The sequence below is a fragment of the Podarcis melisellensis genome, assembly GCF_964234715.1.
Source record: "Podarcis melisellensis genome assembly, chromosome: 3".
In the NCBI taxonomy this organism is placed as follows: Eukaryota; Metazoa; Chordata; class Lepidosauria; order Squamata; family Lacertidae; genus Podarcis; species Podarcis melisellensis.
The window spans coordinates 75,198,148-75,219,014 of record NC_138530.1 but is presented as its reverse complement, the minus strand read 5'-3'; the positions used below and the strand labels follow the sequence as shown (position 1 = coordinate 75,219,014).

Here is a 20,867-nt window from a genome sequence, read left to right as displayed (position 1 = left end):
AATTATAGCTCCAGAAAGGCTCATTGTGACAACAGTTTGGTCCCACCATTCTCTCTGTGATGTGTTATATAGACCATTAAGTAAAACCTATGAACCTTTTAAATAGGAAGAGTATGCTCTCTTTATTGGCATACAGACATTACTGAACTTAGTGCACTTGTGTGAATGAAATTTCCATTGATACAGGGAGTGACAAATCCAGCTGGTGCAGTATATAAAAAGCTTCATGCACAATCTTGCTTACTTAACAAATAGAAGTCTAGTTTAAAAAGTGGATGCAGTAGATCATAGAAAGCTGTATTCCTCAGTACTTCATTTTAAAATGGGAGCACTGAAAAAAATCTTTGCCCCCACTGTTTTAATTTTTGAACCAAATCTCTCAGATTCTTAGTTATCTAAAAACCAGTTTATCCTTAGAGCTTGTTTCTCTTCTTTCGTTTAAAACTACAGTAGGTTGAATTCATGGAGAAAGGGATGGGAGGACTCTGGGCAACATAATTGTTTGGTGCAGTTCTTTTTATGCAATATTTACCTGGAAGATTTAATGGAACATTCCCAATTGCATATGCCATTGCATTCGTTAGCCATTTTTAAAGGGTATATTTAGTCAGCAGAATTATATTTAAAAACCAAAAAGCATAATACCCCTCATCAGAATGTCTTATTTGACATTTTGAAGTTCCTAAGAACTAACAATGTTTGTTGACAGTTGTTTGGGATGGGCAGGTTGTAAATTTGCAGTTTGCAAATGCCTGTTTTTACGAGTGCAGTTCTATCAGCCAAAAGACCATCTCTCTAGATGGTTAATATGTTGGAAAAAGAAGTTTAAAAACTGTCTTGTTTTTTAAAGTGAAACCATATTTCTAGTAATAAGTTGCAAGACCAGACCTAGTTATTTTTATTAACCTTTTGTATCACAGAGTTATTTAATGGTTTCTAATGCAGAAGTGATAGAGTAATAAAACAAATGAATCCAAAATAGATTCTAGCTTCTCTAACCATATGAACCATTATAGAGTGTGCTTTTTAACACAGAAGGAGGATATTGAGGAATAGAGTTTCAAAGTTACAAACTCACATCATACATGTTGTTTACTTGCACTTCGCTACTATTTGTGCTTGGCTAATATTGGTATGTCGTACAATAAGAATTATGCACATTTTAGTCACAGACAGTAGGATGATAATTCAATAAATGTTTTTTAAAAACAAAACCCTACAGTTCATTTTAACAATTCTTTTGCCCAGGGACTGACCGACCTTGAATTATCCAAGGAGGAAACTTAAAACACTGAGAAAATTTAAAACTGACAAACTGTTCAGTATTTTACAAAAGTGTATTGTAAAAAAAAAGTAATTTAAAATAAATTAAAATACAAGAATTTAAACAAAAAATGAACTAAAGAACTTTATTGACATCACAGTACATTCAATAGCAATTTTAAGAACATTACAGCTGAAAGAGAATGGCATATTTCATAGTCTTAGTAAGCACTACTAAGGAAAAATGTAAATACAAAGAAATCCTAGCAAGTACTTAACTCCGAGCAGTGTTTCCCAAAAATACAGCTATTTACAGATTATTTTTTTAAAAAGGAGGGTTCAGCTTTCACCTACACAGCCACAACTGTAGCCTCTATAATGAGCCTCTATAATGAGACAAGCCCTTAAAAACTCATGGAATTTTTAAATCGTATGACTAGTGCCATATCATTCCTCAGCGTTTACGACGTGGAGGAGTCATTGATCTGAAAAATAAAGAGAAAGGGAGGGCAATTAAAGAGGAAAAGAACTATCAAAAAACACACACGTTAGGCTTAAAAACTTAAATTTTCTTAGTTGGAAATCAATGCTATCAAAGTCGTTCGCATCCGCCGCCACCCCCACCCCACCGAGAATAATCTAAAGAAGTTAGCTTAACTTGTAAAATATATAGTTGCAGGCATGATGATGAACAAAAACAGAAATAAATACATAAATCAAACAAGATACTTAAAAGAATACTACCTTGATCGTGATTTAGACTTGTGTTTGCGGCTTGCCTTCTTACCAGACCTTTGAGATTTCTCCACGGACCGCGACCGACTATGCTTGGCTTTCTTAGACTTCTTTTCTTTGCTGCTGCCTGGGGACTCAGAACTGCTCCTTGTGCTAGATTCCGAACCTGAGTGCTTTTTGCTCTCTTTGGTAGAACTTTTCTTGCTTTCCTGCCTAGAATCATGCCTTAATGTTTTTGAGGAAACTGAATCGCTACGAGAGACCGTTCTTTCACTATCTCTTTTCCTCTTTAATCTCTCATCATGATTGCCAGCTTTACTGTCTTTTTCTTCTTTTCTCTGTTTCTCTTTGCGCTTCTCCTGGTCTCTCTCCCTCTCTCTGTTCTTTTTCTTGTCTTTTTCTAGGCTCCTGCTGCGTTCCTTTTTCCTCTCCTGAACTTTACTATCGTGGCTGTGTTTGTGCCTGTTTCCACTTTCACTTCTACGCTGGTCCTCACTTTTACGCCTATCTCGACTCCCACTATGAGCGGAAAGGCTAGCAAGTCTATCCCTTGAGTGACTATCACTTCTACGCCTCTCCCAGTTTCGGTCATGGGAAGGACTACGATTTCGCCTCCTCTCCCCCCTGTCTGCACTCCTATGTCTACTAGATCTCCGCCTTTCTCTTACCTTGCCCCTACTCCTGCTCCTCTCTCTCCTGTTTCTGTGAGAATAGCTCCTGCTTCTGCTGCGCCTAACCTTATGTGAAGGTGATCTACTGTGGCTACGCCTCTTTTTCCTTTTAGGGGAAGAAGAATGTGAAGAGCTGCGACTGCTGCCAGAGCTACTGCTATAGGATGAACTAGAGGCTGTGCTGCTGCTACTACTGCTACTACTTCTGCTGTTGGCACTCGAACTACCACTGCTTGAACTTTTTGACCTACTCCTCCCTATTCTCTCTTTTTCTTTAACCTCTTTTTTGGGTTCAGCATCTGGTGTCATTTGCTTTGGAGATTTTTTCTTTTCACTGAACACATCCGCCTCCACCTCTTCTTTTGCATCCTCTGGTGGTGAACTGCTGTTTTGCTCTTTACTGGTGAGTTCACTCATCTCTTTAGCAATTTTCTCATTCTGGAGCTTTTCTTCTGCAAAAGTAAGTGCATAAAAGAAACAAATACAAAAATCACGCCAAGCGAGATGGCAGAGATACAAGAAATCTCTCCCTATCGTCCACTAATGGCCAGTGTATCAACAAGGCAGCATAGTATAACATTACTTCTTTTATATTACTTCTTTTCTGTAGCCATTTGAAAGTCAATGGAGCTTATTTACAAGTGAACATGAATTAGATTGGGTTGTTAATCATCAACAATTCCCTTTTTAATAGGGTTTTGAAGCAAGTATATAAATGGAACCTAAACAATAATCACAATGAATATCTATGAAATATCTCTGTTGCCATGGGCAACTGTAAACTGGCAGTCTCAATGAATTCAGAGGAATCTTTGTAATATGTGCGTTCCTGGAATCTCTGTACTGGAAAGTGTGTGCCTTTCCCCAAGGATTTCTTCATGCTATAGCTAATTCTGCCACTATTCTATCCAAAGATTCTAGCAGATTCTTTACTTGTTACATTCTGGATGTGAGCCAGTCCTTGTGTATCCAACTCTTAACAGATCTTAGGAATTACAATGGGCCTCTGCTTATGAAATTTTACTATCTGTGTTACTGACAGAGGTGAGGTCACCTAAAGATAAAACTATTTGGAGTTGTGAACTAGTATCAAAGCACAGAGAAAGCCCCAAATTCCTCAGTTACCTGTAATGTACTCTATAGCTCAGGCTTGTGTACATGGTGCCTTATTCTGCGCTTGGCTCCCAGGTTGCAAGTTAGGGCACATAAGTCTGAGAGGTTGGAAACCACTGCTGCTGTCGTCAATTCTGAACCAAACACACATCCTACCTTCCAGCTGTTTCTCTAGCAATAGCTGCTGTTCTCTCTCCTTTCTCCAAAATGCTTCTTGTTTTTGCCTGATTCTGTGTCGCAGTTCCTCGTCATCAGTATCGGATGACTCAGAGCCTCTGTCGCTCCTCTCATCGTCACTGTCTCCTGATCCATAACCACCCAGTCCACCTGCGTGCATAAAGCCTAGTCTATCACGAGGGAAGATTAATCCTGGTTCTTAATATTTCTGCAGGGCAAAGAGGAGAGTATATTGCCCATCTTTCACTTCTTCACTGAAGAAGCCACTTATTCTGGAGGAAGTGCCAAAGGTGGTTGACTGGATGTTCAAGGCCCACACATTTGACCTGCTGTTCAGTATCTGGTTTTACTTCTTCCGGAATAGCTTGCCATGTTTTCCAGCAAGCAATCGCTATGGTTACATACTTTCCCGTTAAGTATATGGGTAAAAAAGCTCTTTACAGAGCCAGTACCAAATGCTTAGTGTACATCAGCAAGAGCATATACACAGGAGTGCAGTGCCTAAGACCTGTCCCTGAAGACATCTTTGCAATGATTTCAGCCAGCTTCAATATCCAGGGCTTTAAAAAGTCCCAAATGCCAATCAATTTTCTACTGTTCAGAAAAGACTGTACATTAAAGAGGTACAGGTATGGAATAGGAATGGACTTCTCTTCCCCCAAAAGATAGATCTGGAAAAACTAACAAGACTAGCAGAAAGTAATACTGAACATCTGATACAGAAGCATTCTTACTTTCTTTTTATGTTCTCTTTAGTATTAGTTGACTAATACATTTAAGCTAACGTGAAAGATTTTTTTACTAGTAGTAAAAATATTTAATATAACAAGTTACTAAAATTGTATAATGTTACACTGAGATTTCAAACATTTTAAAAAAAACTATTACATCTCAGAATGTAATTCTTAATTTCATATCCAGCATATCCCAATATTACACTAACTGCTGGCTATGAGAACTCAAAACATACATTTGTTGTGTGGATTGCTGGCAGGACAAAACTGTAGATTTTTATTGGTTTCTTTTATCAAAGCACACACTAATAGCTGAATTAAAAACAGGAGAAAAATTCCTCCAAATTCACTTTATTTAGATACTGTAGTAGCTATCTGGTGCAAAACATTTCATTTACAGGACAGGCTTACATTATGTTTACAATGGAAATAACACCACTGTACAATTTCGTGTATTTTAATAGGTTTATTTGCAAGATAAGCCCTTTCTAAGAAACACAAAAGTTATCAGATGCTTGCCTATTCATGTTGGGCAGTTTCAATACATATTTAGAAATGCAAGCCAGAGCAATCTCCCCATTAAGTCCCTCTCAAAACTGGGAACATACTTACCAAGTCCAGTAAGGGAAGCCAATGCACTGGACTGTGCCAGCTGTTTTGCAGGAGCTTTGTATCACATCAACAACAGGAACAACATGTTAACACAAATAGCCACGATTTCATAGGCATGAGAGTCTATGGTATTGTTAAATCTACTACTATTGCTGTTTTGTGGAGGAGAGAAAAAACATTAAAAACGTAATCCATTGAAAACCCAGTTATTTTCTGGCCACGAATGTTTAGAAATTTAAACTGTGAATTAATAGTGGATAGATCAGTTTCTTATAGTTATACATTTCCAAGTTAATAAATTTCATCTGCAGACAGAACTGTATATAATTATTTACTCACAACTACATGGAATAAAGCTGCCTATTTTCGTAAAAAGAAAATAGCTGGCTAACAGTGAAAGCAAATTCATTCATAATTCAAGTATGCCTTAAGTTTTACTCAGCTAAATTTGAACTAGAATTATCTAAAATATGTAAACATTTAAAATAAATAAATGACATTCTATAGGAAAGAAATGGAATAACTGAAGTTAACTCACAATACACTGCACAGAACAATACACTGCACAGGACAATAGTATATGATTATTACAACTGAATTTTTGCAACTTTTCTTCCTTAACATACAGACTGCTTTTAGGTACAGATACTATGGATTTAAATGTTCTAGGACATGCAAAAGGATATTTAATTAAAGTACTAGAAAGCCTAAGCATACCTTTTATTGCTTTACGATGGGCATCTTTAGCCACGTAATATATTTCTTCATTTGTGACATCTAGGAGAATTTCTGTCAGCAGCATTTTTGTCAGCAACATCTAAACAATTATAAATATAAAATCCCCAGTTCAAACACAATTCTCAGCAAACCCTTGCAATTCTATTCGGTTATTCAGGTTAGGAAGCATAATGGTTCCTTTACCCATGATTTCTTGGACCTACTGAAGAAAGCATTGGGCTCACACTATGCAACTTCTTACATGTTCAACCACAAGCAACGTACTTTAAAATGTACCTATTTGTTCAGTATGCACAGCAATTCACCTTTGCATTCAGTGATGTGTAGTCAAGTAATGAAAGCAGATGGAAACAGAGTTTGGGAGAGAAGAGCGCTACAATCACATTTCACACACATCTTTTCTGAGTAAGAGAATCAAGATCCTTATAGGAATCTGTTGATCCTATAAATCAAGAGCTTGAATTATCTAAAGTTTGCTCAAGCATTTATAAACCTTTGGGTATGTTATGTGTACCTAACTTGACTCTAGCCATTCTCTCCCCTTGCCATGCATCTTATATCAGCACCATATCAGTGACATCCAGTGTCGCGCTAGCCGATAACTTTACAAAAGGTCATATATGTCCACTTTTTTGCCCAAATTTGATTCTATGTCCTTTCTCAAGCTTGTCATATGTGTAGTTAAATGACAATGCTGGTTGTGTAGCTTTAAAGATGGAGTTGACTGTCATCATATTAGGCTGTGCATACAACCATTTTGTTCTTGCCTTAATAGCTACTAGTGGAAGCACTAGTGGAGGCACAGAGAACTTGCTTGCTAGCAGGCTTGCTAGCTTTCTCTAGCTTAGCCCAAGGGGAACAGCTTTTCCTAATAACAATTTTTAACTAATTAAGGACAGGTTGATTAAAGTTGTTTTTATTCAACTCAAAAAGGAATCCTTGCTTTTTTTTTAAAAAAAATGTTTTTTAAGTAAGCATAAACAGCAGGTGACAGACACCATCTTTAAAGAGGCGCCCCCTTCAATTATGTAAAGGAGAGAATGCCTCTCTAAAATTGCACTTGCTGCAAAATACATGTACACTATCTAAAAACAGAGTTTTCTGCAAACTATTATTTTAGTCAAATGAATTTTAACAAAAATTAATTAAATCAGCATTATTTGATAAACCAACTATGATTTCTTTAAATAGAATGGCAGCCCTACTAATAAGCAAGCATATACAGGCATGGCCAATGTACTGGTCGCAAACTCATCCATACCATCTGATACTCCTTTTCTTCCTCTGTCATTTCTGGTTCACTTTGCTCCTCTTGAGGAGCTGGAGAGGGACTTCTACTGACTTTTCCACTACTTGTAGCTTCTACGTTATCAAGATCTTCATCTTCTTCATCACTATCCTATAAGAAAAGGGTTATGAAATAGGTTAAAATACAGGTTAGAATTCAATGCAGCATTATTACAAGTGTTCTGTCAGTGCAATAAACTTTTTCACTTACAAATTTACTTTTCTGAGGTAACCGTGGTCCATCTTCTTCTCCTGTGTGAGCATTTTCCTTTTTTTCTTTCTTAGACAACTGAGAACGCTGCTGCTCCATTCTCTCTTTCTCTAGCTTCTTTTGCTTTTCTCGTTCCATCTTCTCTAGGCCCTCACGAATCCATGCAGGCAGAGTTCGTCGTTTAACAGCATCTAAATATTCATACAGAAAAGTAGTTTCTTAAAAAGGAACCCATTCATTTTCTTTTTAAGCTCATAAGATAATGGATGTGTTTGAGGTTTTTAGGATGTTTCACAGAGAGAAAGCCATTATAGCTTTCTAATTCTCTTCCTAGGATAAGCTAGACATTGTGGTGGCAAACACATAAATAGGAGTTGGGATGTGGCTAAGGTAAAGGACCCCTGGACAGTTAAGTTCAGTGAAAGGGACTATGGGGTTGCAGTGCTCATCTCACTTTCAGGCCAAGGAAGCCGGCGTTTGTCCACAGACAGTTTTCTGGGTCATGTGGCCAGCATGACTAAACTGCTTCTGGTGCAACAGAACACCGTGACAGAAACCAGAGTGCACGGAAACGCCTTTTATCTTCCAGCCACAGCGGTATCTATTTATCTACTTGCACTGGCATGCTTTTGAACTGCTAGGTAGGCAGGAGCTGTGACAGAGCAACAGGAGCTCACACCACCATTTGAAATCCACAGCATAGGAAGGTGCAAGGGAAATCTCCTGGCCATGCATTTTCTCAGCATTTTCTCTCCTATTGGGGCTCCAAGATCAGCTCGCTCAAGCTGTGATAGTACTGTACTGATAACAGGAGCTGATTCAGCCCAAGGCACTACATTTATTAAAATTAATATGATGAGGACATACCGATTTGAGGAGTCTCCTGTTTTGCAGGTAATGTGATAGGTGAACGCTGGCGATCTCTGAATGCTGGCCTCTCCCTTCGATTCTGAGGTGGTGCAGGAGGTGCTGGGGGACCTGGAGGGCCTGGTGGTCCAGGCTGCCAGTAAGGTGGATGAAACCCACCTTGAGGTGGACCAAAATTAGCCCCATGCTGAAAGAGTAACGAAGCTCATTTTCTTTCAGATCAATGCTACACATTTCCTAACTTTAATATTTGGTCTGTACAAAAATGCACAGTAGAAAGAACCTTACTAAAGTTGAATAGAAGCCCTTTTATTATTTTAAGGGACAGCCTATATTCTCTAAACTGTGAAATTGACAGTTTCAGAAAAGAAAATTGACTAGTCCTTCTCATTTCAGAATTCAGAAATAGGAATTTTGCATTACTGTAACACAACATAAACTGGAAAAGTTCCAAGTCCCTTCCGTATTGGATAGGTGTTGGAAGAGAAGATTTAAGTAGATATATTAATTATATTAATTTCAACTACAATTATCAGCTTGGTTTATAGTTCAAAGGAAAGCCACTGTAGCTGCAGTAAGCCAGCTGCTAGTTTGGGATATAAAGTAAAGGAACATAACATCTAAGTTTCTTTTTAAATCATACTTGCCCCCTGGTTATGAGAGTTGTAAATTAGTTTATGCTATCTCTGTTCTAAGGAATGGTGTGGGTTTTTTGGCTGCCTCTTACTGTTTAATTTCATTTTAATTGTTCTATGTCGTACTTTAATATTTTTGTAAGCTGCCTAGGGAAACTATATAAATGCGATATGTGTGAGAACAATCCGCATAGCAATGTCTGCGTCAATCTCAGTCCCAAAAATTCAATGTGTACATTTTTATTTGTGTGTAGAGCTTCAGCTGACCAATCTAACAATTACATTAAAGTCTGCAGCATTTTTTTCAGTTAAAAAAGGCCAGGGGGAAAAAACTTGTAATATCTACATCTAATAAGCATGTGGGGATTTGACACAGAAGTGAAAAAGGGAAAAGAAAGAGCACTGAAAGAGTCATTCTCCACTGATGTTTACTTAAAAAAATCATTTACAACTTCATATTTGACTGCCATATATCATACTTTATAACACTGTATAACATTGACATACTGTTTATAATGGCAATTCAGAAAAGTGCAGGCATGTTTAAGTGCCACTGAAATTAATGGAACTTGGCACTTCCTCTGAAAAGCCTAATCCAGAAAGCCCACACAGACTCAAAAGCATAAATGTGCACAGTGGTCCACACTGCTCACTTCAATCCACACACCTAAAGAAATATACACTTCCAGTAAAATGAATGGAGATGCTTTTTCAGGTAGAGGTATTCCTTGCACATACTGGGACTCTTGCCCAGGAAAAATAACAGAACTAGAGTAAATGGCTATAATTTTGGCCAGTTCTACACTTCTAAATTACTGTATTTCAGAGAAGCTTAGTTGTGTGCAGGAGCGCAGAATTCATTTGGGCATAATTCACCTTTATGAATCAAATCAAACTGGTGAGAGGTGGAAAATAAATACTAAATCATCTAGGCTATCTTTCTAAACAGGAAGTTCCTTCTCAGAATACACTTGTTCATGTATTTAAGCATTTTGTTTTCTTTCATATTTTTCTCTTTTACACAAAACTTATTGCATTGGAAAACGAGGTGTTTTAACAACCAAATTTTAAAGAGGTGTTCACAATGCAGGTGGTTTGCAGATGACAAATTGTATCTGAGCAAACAATAAAACTTGTGGATTCTGTTGAAAATCAGCACTAGAGGCACAACTCCGTGGAATGGGCTCTGCATGCTTACAATATTTAAGCAAGAAATGTTTCACCTGATAGTCAAACTGGTTCACTGGGCCCATTGCAAAGTTATCAGGTGGTGGTCCCCCAAAGTTGTGATTATTCTGACTAAATATATGCCTGTTGTCAGGGGCAAATTCCCCACTGTCCTGACTGTTGCTGTCTTCCGATGGAGGAACAATATCCATTGGGCCTGGTGCTGGAGGAATCCATGGCTGCTCTGGAGGTGGATGAGGGGGTTGGTGGGGCATGCTCCAGTCTGTTTGGATTTAAAATCAAAATGTTAACAACTCATTTTTTCCATTACTTCTCTTGAGACTTTCAAAATAAAACCTTTAATGTAAAATACACACAAATATATACCTTAATAAAGCTATCATTCATTGTTTGTGTCCAGACTATCACTGATATTCCTTCTTGATTTTTGTTTGCTGGCTGAATATACCATGAAATCAACCAAAATCAGGATGATCTTGTGTTTCATCATCCATAATGTACTAAGAGCTAGTTGTGCACTTGAAAAAGGATCATGAAACAAGCCAGTGAGGAAGAACACTGTTCTTGGCTAGTTTATCCAAGTAGCTTACCATTACCGTTAGCATATAGCTGTACTAGGCATACAGGCAGAACTAGGGACGGGGGGACGGGGACAACTTTCAACTATACATTTGCATACTGTATCCTTTAACCAGCCTAATTTGAAATACATTTAAGAGTTTGTGAAACTGAAAAATCCTTCATGTACATTAAGCAATGTACCATAAGTACATTTGTACCATTTTAACAAATAAACTTGGCTCATTTGAAGCACAGAGGAAGAACAGCAGCAACTGCTGAAAAGGCACCAGACTTACTGGTATGTAAGGCTGCGTATGAAATGCCTGTGAGGGAATAGAAAACATTTTGATCTATAGATTGCTATCTGACCAGAACCTGAATCTGACTACAGCTGGCTGATTAAGGCAGCATCTAGGTGCGTATCACAGAGCACTACAAAGGGCAGAACTATACGCTCTAATTTATATTCTGTGCATTAACAGAGAAAATAATTCAAAGCCAATGAGGTTTGGATCTTGCAGTCAACTTGCCTTTTCCAAGGATGCTCCGGGCTTAGAAGGATAGAGCATATCAGTGTTAGAATCCAAAAGCAAAGAGGAAAGTATTAAAAAACAAACCTGGCTGCCACATTCTGTTGAAGTTTGGATCACCCTGAAAGTTGCCATGGTTGTTTGGACCAGGCTCCATGCCTGTCATCTCCTGGCCATTCGGCATCATCCCTTGCTGTTCCACTACACTCTGCTGCCCTGAAGCTTCTCGCTGAGCAATCCATGCTTGAGCTAATGCTGCCCAGTCAATTTGGCCTAGAAATAAAATTAGATTTTCAACGTACAGATTTCCATGGCAGAATTAGGAAGACATATTTGTCAAGCCCATCAGAACAGCACCTTATTCACATGTCATAGGAAGTATATTAAAAGCTTCCTTTTAAAAGTGTCCTTCACATAATTTATATGCATTAATCTATTTTCTGTTTCAAATAAGGCAAATAATAATTAGATTTAGGCTGTAATCCTATATACACACACATAGAAATGAGCCCCAGTGAACACAGTGGGACTTCCTTCTTAAGACTGCACCTTAAAACTACCAAAACAGTTCATTGTCCTATCACAGTTTCTTCCAATGCGCCATTTCAAAAATATCTAATAAACAGACTTTGTCAGCTGTATTCAGAGAATGAAACCTGTACTGGTACTAATACTCCAGTTGCTATAATGTGCATACATATTTAGCATGCATACTTAAGCTTCAATGGATTTAGTGAAACTTATTCCTGAATATGTAGGAATGGGCTGCACCCCTGCAATCCTGAACCACGCCAATTTTAATGGGATTTAAAGATTTAAGCAGTCTATTTGAAGGCTTGCAGCCTAAAAGGTTCAAATCAGCATCACACTGAAGTCAAGGGGAAAACTGCCGATGGATTTAAATGGATGTGGTATGCGCCCATTTTAAATTGCAGCCTATCTTCTTTCTCCCATCTCCCAGAAGCTATTTTGGGGGGCGGGAATACTTTTCAGCCAGACAACTTAAATTTACTATCATTTTCAAGGCTGAAAGTTGCAATATTATTTTTGGGTACCCATGTTACCCAAGTAGGATTCATTGTAAGTATTCTAGTAGTATTCTTTAGTTAGTGCATTCTGATCTAATTGAGGGGTGCTGATGCTGACCATAATAGTTTTAAAAGACTATAACAAATTGTCAACCAACCTACTTCAAGTCAACATACAAGAAATCAAAAGATAGCAAATAAAATATTAACAGTTGTATTCAACCTAGTGTTATATGTACAAGGTTTTCCACTTGTGCAATGGGATTCTCACCCTCTCACCTTCCCTTGCCTCCCCAATTTATTACAGGGGTTCCCTCAATTTTCTGCAGATTTGGGGAGGCTGTGGGGTGCATGAAGTGGAAGATAGAGGGAGAAAGTTTCGTTGTGCTAATGAAAATCCTTGCACTGATGGGACATGTAAGTTGCATGCTGCCCAATGGAACACATTAGCTTGATTAATTCTGTAGCAGGTGAAAGATCATGTCCTCGTCAAATTCCTAAAATGCTAGTTGCTGTGCTAGCTTTTATCTTGAAAGCACTTTCCCAGCTATTCACTTACTTGGATCTTGCTGGTGCTGAAATGACTGCATCCATTGCTGCTGATTCAAAGGCCACTGTTGCCAAGGCTGTCCGCTTTGATCCCACATCTTTAGTTCTTTATATATTCTACATTTAATAAAAAATAACAGTTGATGTTTGAGTTGAAGCTTCATGTGTTTAGAGTCATTTAACTCTTTCAAAAGTCACAAATTATATTTTAAAATAAAATTAACTACCCAAACATTATCTCAAACAGATCAAGTAGCGTTTCCATTTTGTTCCAATTCCTGCTAGCATCCAGAAACACTTCTATACCAGACAATTGCAAATAACAGAATTGCCATTTCATATTGCAGGATTGTCATCAGTTGAGAAACAAGTAAACACTTCCAGAACTTTACACTTTCAGAAAACTGGTCAATTTAGATATTACATGAATTCCTAACAAAATTGTGAAGGAGAGGGAAAACAACAATAAACACTTTTGGGAAATAAATATATTGTGAAAAGATGTCTAGAAGAGTTGCCAAATCACAGGCATTGGCCCAGAAGTGCCTTCCAAAGAACCCCTGTCAAGAAAGATTAATTTAGTCTCTGTGACTAGACAGGTGATAACAAAAGTGTTCTCAAAGCACACTATGACTTTGAATTGCCAACAAAAGCCAATTAATTATTGAGACTATAATGTATTATCATTTGCTTAAATAAAACTGCTACTGGGCGGGGTAGGGTGGGGCACAGACCAGAAAGCTATCAATATGCTTAAGAGACATGTTCCTTAGAAATACTTCTGGATACCTACTGAAACATTCCTACTAAGTAAAGGTAAAGGTAAAGGGACCCCTGACCATTAGGTCCAGTCGTGACCGACTCTGGGGTTGCGGCGCTCATCTCGCTTTATTGGCTGAGGGAGCCGGCGTACAGCTTCCGGGTCATGTGGCCAGCATGACTAAGCCACTTCTGGCGAACCAGAGCAGCGCACGGAAACGCCGTTTCCTTCCCACCAAACTGGTACCTATTTATCTACTTGCACTTTGACATGCTTTCGAACTGCTAGGTTGGCAGGAGCAGGGACCGAGCAACGAGGGCTCACCCCGTTGCGGGGATTCGAACCACCAACCTTCTGATCGGCAAGTCCTAGGCTCTGCGGTTTAACCCACAGCGCCACCCGTGTCCCATTCCTACTAAGTAGGATTCAACAAATATTTGTAACAAGATTATTACAATGTCAAAAGTGAAATTATTATTTTGTTGTAAATATTACACAAACACAGACAAACTCATAACATGGGAAAGTGTAACTTCCTTCCTTACAATTCTATGGATACGAAGAACCATGAACAAGAGTTTTGAAAAACAGCTTGCACAAAAATTCATATAAAATAACAGGCATGGGGAGGAATACAACACCATACTGCAATGTGATTTGTCTTGCCAGATGGAATGCTCCCCTCTAACAACCCCAGCCAATTTTGGGGGGCACACAGTGGAGAGAGGGAGCCCTGTTGCACAAGCAGAAGTCCTTGCATGGGGCTTTCACTGATGAGACTCATTCATACATTGAATCCCACCCTTGGTTTATACTATAGCAGTTCAGATGCATCCACTAAGAGGCTGCAGAAGCTCTTGTGCAAGCAGGTGAATTTACTTTTACCTTCTTTGCACAACATTCCAGTGTGAGATGGAAGACAATCTTTCCATAAACAGTAGGAAGCCATCTTCAAATCCAACCACTTGGTTTTCCCTTCAGTGTTTCACAGAAGCCCTATAGCAGGAGTAGTCAATGTGGTGCCCTCCAGTTGTTGTCAGACTTTAACTCCCATCAACCCGACCATTGGCTATAATGGTTGGGGCTGATAGGAGCCGAAGTTCAACAATGTCTGAAGGGCACCAGTTTGCCTACCCCTGCGCTAGAGTATTAGGGTACTAATCTACATGCATTATTAAGACTGAATTTGTTTCCACTTGACTGAATAGGAAATCCTTTCTAGATCTAGACATATTGTCGCTTCATGACCTATCCCTGCCATCTTTTGCCTTGTTTCTGAATGCCTTGCTCTTCTGGTGCAGCTAAGAAACAATATTCCAGGCTTGAATTTTACAAGGGGGAACCCAATTCCTTCTGATGCAGTTGGATTTAGAATCTAGAAATATGCTAATGTTTAACCATTCATATAAATTAAGACATGACCTATAGTTCCTGGGATTTTTAAACTTTTTGAACAAACAGAAGTGACAACAATCCTACGATCATCTAGTACACAAGAAAAGTTATGCCATTATATATTTACACATAAAATGCCTCACAGAACTATAAAATAGGTCTCTCCTTCATAAGTATTGTTGAATTACAAATGATGTGAAATTTGAAATACTAGAACTCATTCCGCTTCGTGACCCCATGGACCAGAGGACGACAAAGAGAAATGAGGCCGGGGGGGGAGGCTGGCACTGCAGCATAAAGGCTGCTGGACACGCCCCCCCATGGCACCTGGTTGGACGGCCACCGGGGGGGGGGCGTGAGTGCCAGCCAGGTGAGCTGGAGGCAGGGGGCAACGCCCCCTGCTAGGAGCGGTGCTCGGGCTCCCGTCCACAACCACTCCCCTCTCTTTCAGGGAGGAGAGTCTCTATTGCCTAGTTTTTATTATGTTTTAATCCATTAGAGACCAATATCTTACATATATTAAGAAAAACCATTATATTTAATGGAATGTTGTTGTTTAGTCGTTTAGTCGTGTCTGACTCTTCATGACCCCATGGACTAATGGAATGTACTTCTTAATAATTTTGGAAAAACATTTTACTATGTTTTTCTGTATCAGAGCATTCCAAACATATATGAAAAAGTTGCCTTTTGATTCTTGCCTTCTCCTCTATTTGCCTCCTCTTCTTGTTGAACAGTATATAATTTCCAGGTGGGAAGTGTCAGTACAGAACCACTGAAAAGCAACACTCTATCTTGCATGCCGCCCCAGTTCTCATACATTCAGCTGAGATGGCACTGCAACAGAATAATGATGAATGAGTGGCACAAGACCACCCTCTCCTCCATGTGTAACTGGCTCATCTGCTTAAGTTTGAATGGAGACATCTTAATGTGATTTTTTCCCTTCAAAAAGCAGGGGGAGCTCACAAGTCAAATGGGCATATGCAGAGAGCCAAGTTCACACTAGAGACGGTTTATGTGTAGGTGAGGAGCAGCCAACATTGGTCCTCCACTGCTAAACTATTTTAGCATGAGCCAGACAGTAAGGTTTCATCTATAAATATTCCCAAAATATGAATCATTTTCTTCTTCTGTACTAGGTATAGGGAAGCTTTCACCCTCCAGATGTTGCTGAACTACTACTTCCATCATCCTTAGCCATTGGTCATGCTTGCAGTGTTGATGGGAGTTCTAGTTCAGTAACATCTGGAGGCCCAAAGGTTCTCCACATCTGTTCTAGATCTTCTACCATTTGTACATGCCTTATTTTTCAGTATTCTAAAATGATGCAATTGATACCTTTTTGATCTCAAATGCTTTACTTCTATTAATAAAAGTTTCAAAATTATTACTTTTGCCTTTGAACTTGCATCCCCAAGCTGGCTACCTACTCTCGGCAGATGGGAATATGTGTGTAATTTCAGTAAAGGACTGAAAACAGATGACCAGTACATACTAAACATACATGACTCCAACACAATCTAACATATGTACTCTATATAGAAGGGGCTGCAATTTCCTGTTTGTTACTAGTACCATGCTACATATGTTTCACTAAGATCTTCAATAGGTGCCCCCATCATCTGAGGTGCAGCGGGTGGCTAAGGAAAACAACCTACTTATTTTTATTACAATTGGAGTGCATAGCCCTCCAGTTGTAGAATGCTGTACCCAGGGAGCATTGCCTGAAAACGCCATGTAATTTCATGAGTAAGCAAATACCTATTTTCTGTTCAAGCCTTTTAATCCTATCTACATTACTTTTATGCTTTGGTGTTTGCTTTTATGCTGTTTGTTTATACTATGGCTTTTTAATGTTTTTAATTTTAATCTTTTATAAACTATCCTGGAAAACCGTAGAACAGATTTGGCCTGAACTAAAATCTATTTAATGAATTCTCAGACACCAGTTTGCCTACACAGGATCATATGCAACAAGATACCTTCCTCGATTTCAGGCATTTAACAGATATATTTTACTTTTAAAGCCAAACTGGTCCTTTATATTTTTTATTTATATTTCTTTAACTAATATCATATGCCTTGTATATGTCTATTTTGTCCTCTATTAAGCACAGTGAAAATTCCAACAAGCAAAATGTTGCTGAGAAGCCATTAGAGCATTCCCAGAACACCCATCACACTATAACTATGTCAGCTCCCAAAAGTAAACTGCAATTGGCAAAAATGTGGCCAAGGCTGATGTATGATTTTGCTGAAAAGTAAACTTGGGTGCAGATGTTTCACGCATTAGGTGTGTGAAGTTATTCACTGAAGTTCAAGCTTCAATGATTTCCATAAGTGCAGCAAAGCCTTCCTGTCTGGAGTTTTGACAGCCAAAGTTTTGACACCCATGTGGTAATTTTAATTTCTAAATATTTTAACTAGATAGTCTGTTTTTACTTTATTTTCTTGAGCTGCTATTATTCATCCCAAACCTTTCAAAAGAGGTGGGACTTAAAACAAAAATAATTATTTAGACAATGGCTGGTACAGAGAGACATCTGGATGTTATCAACATAGATTACCCAACAGTGAATTTTTGACTATCAGAGTATTTCAGTTTTCAGTGTATGTTGAGAAGTGTATGAAGTTGATAAGTATGTTTTAGTACCTTAGTTTCCCACCATAACCCCACTTATCTAGAAGTCTTATTGAATATAATAAGACCTACTTCTGAGCAGACTAAGTTAGAATTAAGTTATCAAAATAGCTGTATGATTTGAACACTATATGTTAGCATGGACAAGACAAGTCCTTTTGTACATATTCCTGAATACTGCATTCTACATGCATTTGCATCAATAATGTAACTGGTTCCATGCATACTGAAGCTTCTTTTCCATGAAATATTTACACTCAGGCCATCCAGAGTTGGTATACAGTGGGGACTAAGAACTGTCAACTGTGAATTCCCTGTTTAAAATCTCAAAGCCATTAACTCAGCTGGTAGCATTCAGCAAAATTGCTACTCTCTCTTCTTCCCATCTACAATGTCAAAATACTCTCCTACATTACAGAATCTTTATTAGGATTACTTAGATAGTGCATGTAAAACCACTTGAATTGCTGAAATAATCTGTATATAAAAGCTTAGTTCCTACCACAATGTTTTGTGTACACAATTACAGATTTTACTGCTGTGAAGCAAAATGAAGTAGAGTGCTTCAGTTAGCACACATACTTTCATAGCAAAGATGTAAAAGGCTGCAAATTACCGGTAATCCTAACCATGATAATCTTTTATTTATTTCATTTATAGTTCAACTTTCTTCTGTCATGGAACCCAAATCATTATACAGAAAGTTCCCAGACTGTCTCCCATCCCGGCACTGTCTCCCATCCCGGCACTGATTATTTATTGCGTTTATATCCCACGCTTACTCCCCAAGGGACCCAGGCAGGCAAATAAGATACACAACTTAAAAACAAAAAGCCAAAACATCCTGAAAACAATCAGTTAAAAAATCTCATGCATCAAAATCCAGGGTAAATAGGTGCGTTTTCAGCATTTGCCAGAAGCTGTATAATGAGGATGCTAGAATAATGAGAAGATAACACAACCTCAGGGTTGCCACAGAAAATATGTTCTGCCACCGCTCCTCTTTGAGCATCTGGGGGCTAAGGAAACACCAAGGGGGCTCCCCCTCTGCCGATCTGTGCAAGATCCGTGAGGTTAGAGCTGCCTTCCCAAGCCTCAATGCTTGCGGCTAGGCCTCACTAAACTGAACAATGCTTACTGCCATGTAAACATGTGCAGGCTCCTGTTGAAAAACATTATCACAGTTCAAATGAATAACTGCAAGAATTTGACAAACATTTTTGAGCCAGACGATTATGTAGCGAAGTATGAATTGCTTTACACGAGGGGAAAGCCCACTTAGCTTAAAAAGCATCTATACCCATTAGGGCAACTATCAGCCAGTAATCCTATATCATAAAAACGCCTATCGAGCCAATGGGCGTGACTGACTCCATCCCTTCCCTCCAGGAACCACGAGCAACAAAACCACCACCGGCCCCAAACGTCAAACCCCATATATTTCACTCCGATCAACCGGGAGCACACCGGCGCATGCGCATTATGGATTCGTAACGGGTTTTAATCTCAACCCGCCCGTTCAGTACCACAGCTAGGACAACGGCGCATGCGCAAAAGGGGGTGGGTACGTGAGGGGTGGGGGAAAGAGAACCTCGAGAAAAAGGGGTTACGTGCAGTAAATAAGCGCCCGCTGCGAGTCAACCACTGTGGGGGAATCGAGAAGGGCGAATCCCTCCACGCTTCTTCACATGGGCCCAGAGGGCAGACCCCTCCCCGCCCCCACCTTCTCAACCGCCCCGGCTGCTGGGACAACAGCGCCGAGCCCTGGCGCGCCCCCTGACGGCGAAGGGAAGGGCGCCCCAGTCCTTCGGCGGCGTCGAGCGTCTTTTCAACGGCAGCCGCCCTGTGGGCCGTTACTCACCCCCTCCCGCTCCTTCCCCGCCGACCGGCGGCACTAGCAGCTCTTGGGCTGCCTCCGTCTCTCCGGTAGGCTTTTTTCCCGAACCACACAAAATGGCGCCCGCTAGGACTCACCCGGAACAGAAACTCACGTCACTGGAACCCGCTGGAGAAAGCGGTCCGACCGCCATCTTTGGTAAGGGCAGACGCGGCTCCTGAGAGACTCCCTTAACGAGAAGTGAGGGGAGGGAGGTTAGCCATTTAGGGGCTAAAAAAGTCCCACTGTTGACGAAGAGAATACGGGTCCTCCGAAATATATGCTAGGAAGAGGAAAGAGTTCTTTCATGTCTGCTGGTTTTAATTTCAGTCTGCTCTTCCCCGCCACCGACACACACCTTTTAGGGTTCAGATTAAGTTTATTCCGCTGGCGCCATTTTTAGGAAGGGCGCAACGCCCTTTCTTCCGCTCTTGGCATTTCCGCCTCGAGGCGAGGCTTGGGAAGGGCAGCGGCGCGTGCCCGGTGGCTCTAAGGTGTGTTCCTGGGTCGCTGGCAAGAAAGCCAGTGGAGCCGCGCATGCAGAACGGAGGATCAGTGAGACCGTTTCGCACTTCGAGACTGCTGCGAATAAGGATGAGCCCAGTGGATGGTCCTTGCAAAATTAAGACATGCCTCACGCTCCTGTGCATGTCTACCCAGAAATAAATTCTACACTGAATGGTGTTATTTCTAGGTGAGTGTGCATAAGGTTGCAAGCACGACAAATGAAGTAGTCGGAGTGACCTACATCTAACGCCGCCCTAAACTGCAATTATAAACATTTTTTGTTGTTGTTTAGTCGTGTCCGACTCTTCGTGACCCCATGGACCAGAGCACGCCAGGCCCTCCTGTCTTCCACTGCCTCCCGCAGTTTGGTCAGACTCATGCTGGTAGCTTCGAGAACACTGTCCATCCATCTCGTCCTCTGTCGTCCCCTTCTCCTTGTGCCCTCCATCTTTCCCAACATCAGGGTCTTTTCCAGGGAGTCTTCTCTTCTCATGAGGTGGCCAAAGTATTGGAGCCTCAGCTTCACGATCTGTCCTTCCAGTGAGCACTCAGGGCAGATTTCCTTCAGAACGGATAGGTTTCATCTTCTTGCAGTCCATGGGACTCTCAAGAGTCTCCTCCAGCACTAGAATTCAAAAGCATCAATTTATTTAGAAATAAAAATCTGTGGCAGTGAATGTGACATGCTGCTCGTTTCCATGCAAGTTTGCTTTGCAGTTAGTCCCGCTGAATTTGAGTGCAACCTACTTCATAGTAAGTATACAGGTCATCGCAGCTTTATGTCCA

General features: G+C 40.0%; 1 protein-coding gene across 1 annotated transcript; it reads right to left on the bottom strand.

The window, feature by feature from the left end:
• Positions 1–1,382: 1,382 nt before the first annotated feature.
• On the bottom strand, positions 1,383–19,660 carry PNISR (PNN interacting serine and arginine rich protein). Its single transcript, XM_081904616.1, has 12 exons — positions 19,560–19,660; positions 12,910–13,016; positions 11,410–11,595; positions 10,267–10,493; positions 8,409–8,595; positions 7,542–7,732; positions 7,305–7,442; positions 6,023–6,122; positions 5,306–5,359; positions 3,939–4,109; positions 2,008–3,121; positions 1,383–1,748 (listed from the first exon to the last, which is right to left on the bottom strand). Exons 2-12 carry the CDS (start codon positions 12,995–12,997, stop codon positions 1,718–1,720), a joined length of 2,487 nt encoding a protein of 828 aa, XP_081760742.1. The 5' UTR covers positions 12,998–13,016; positions 19,560–19,660; the 3' UTR covers positions 1,383–1,717.
• Between the last annotated feature and the right edge of the window lie 1,207 nt (positions 19,661–20,867).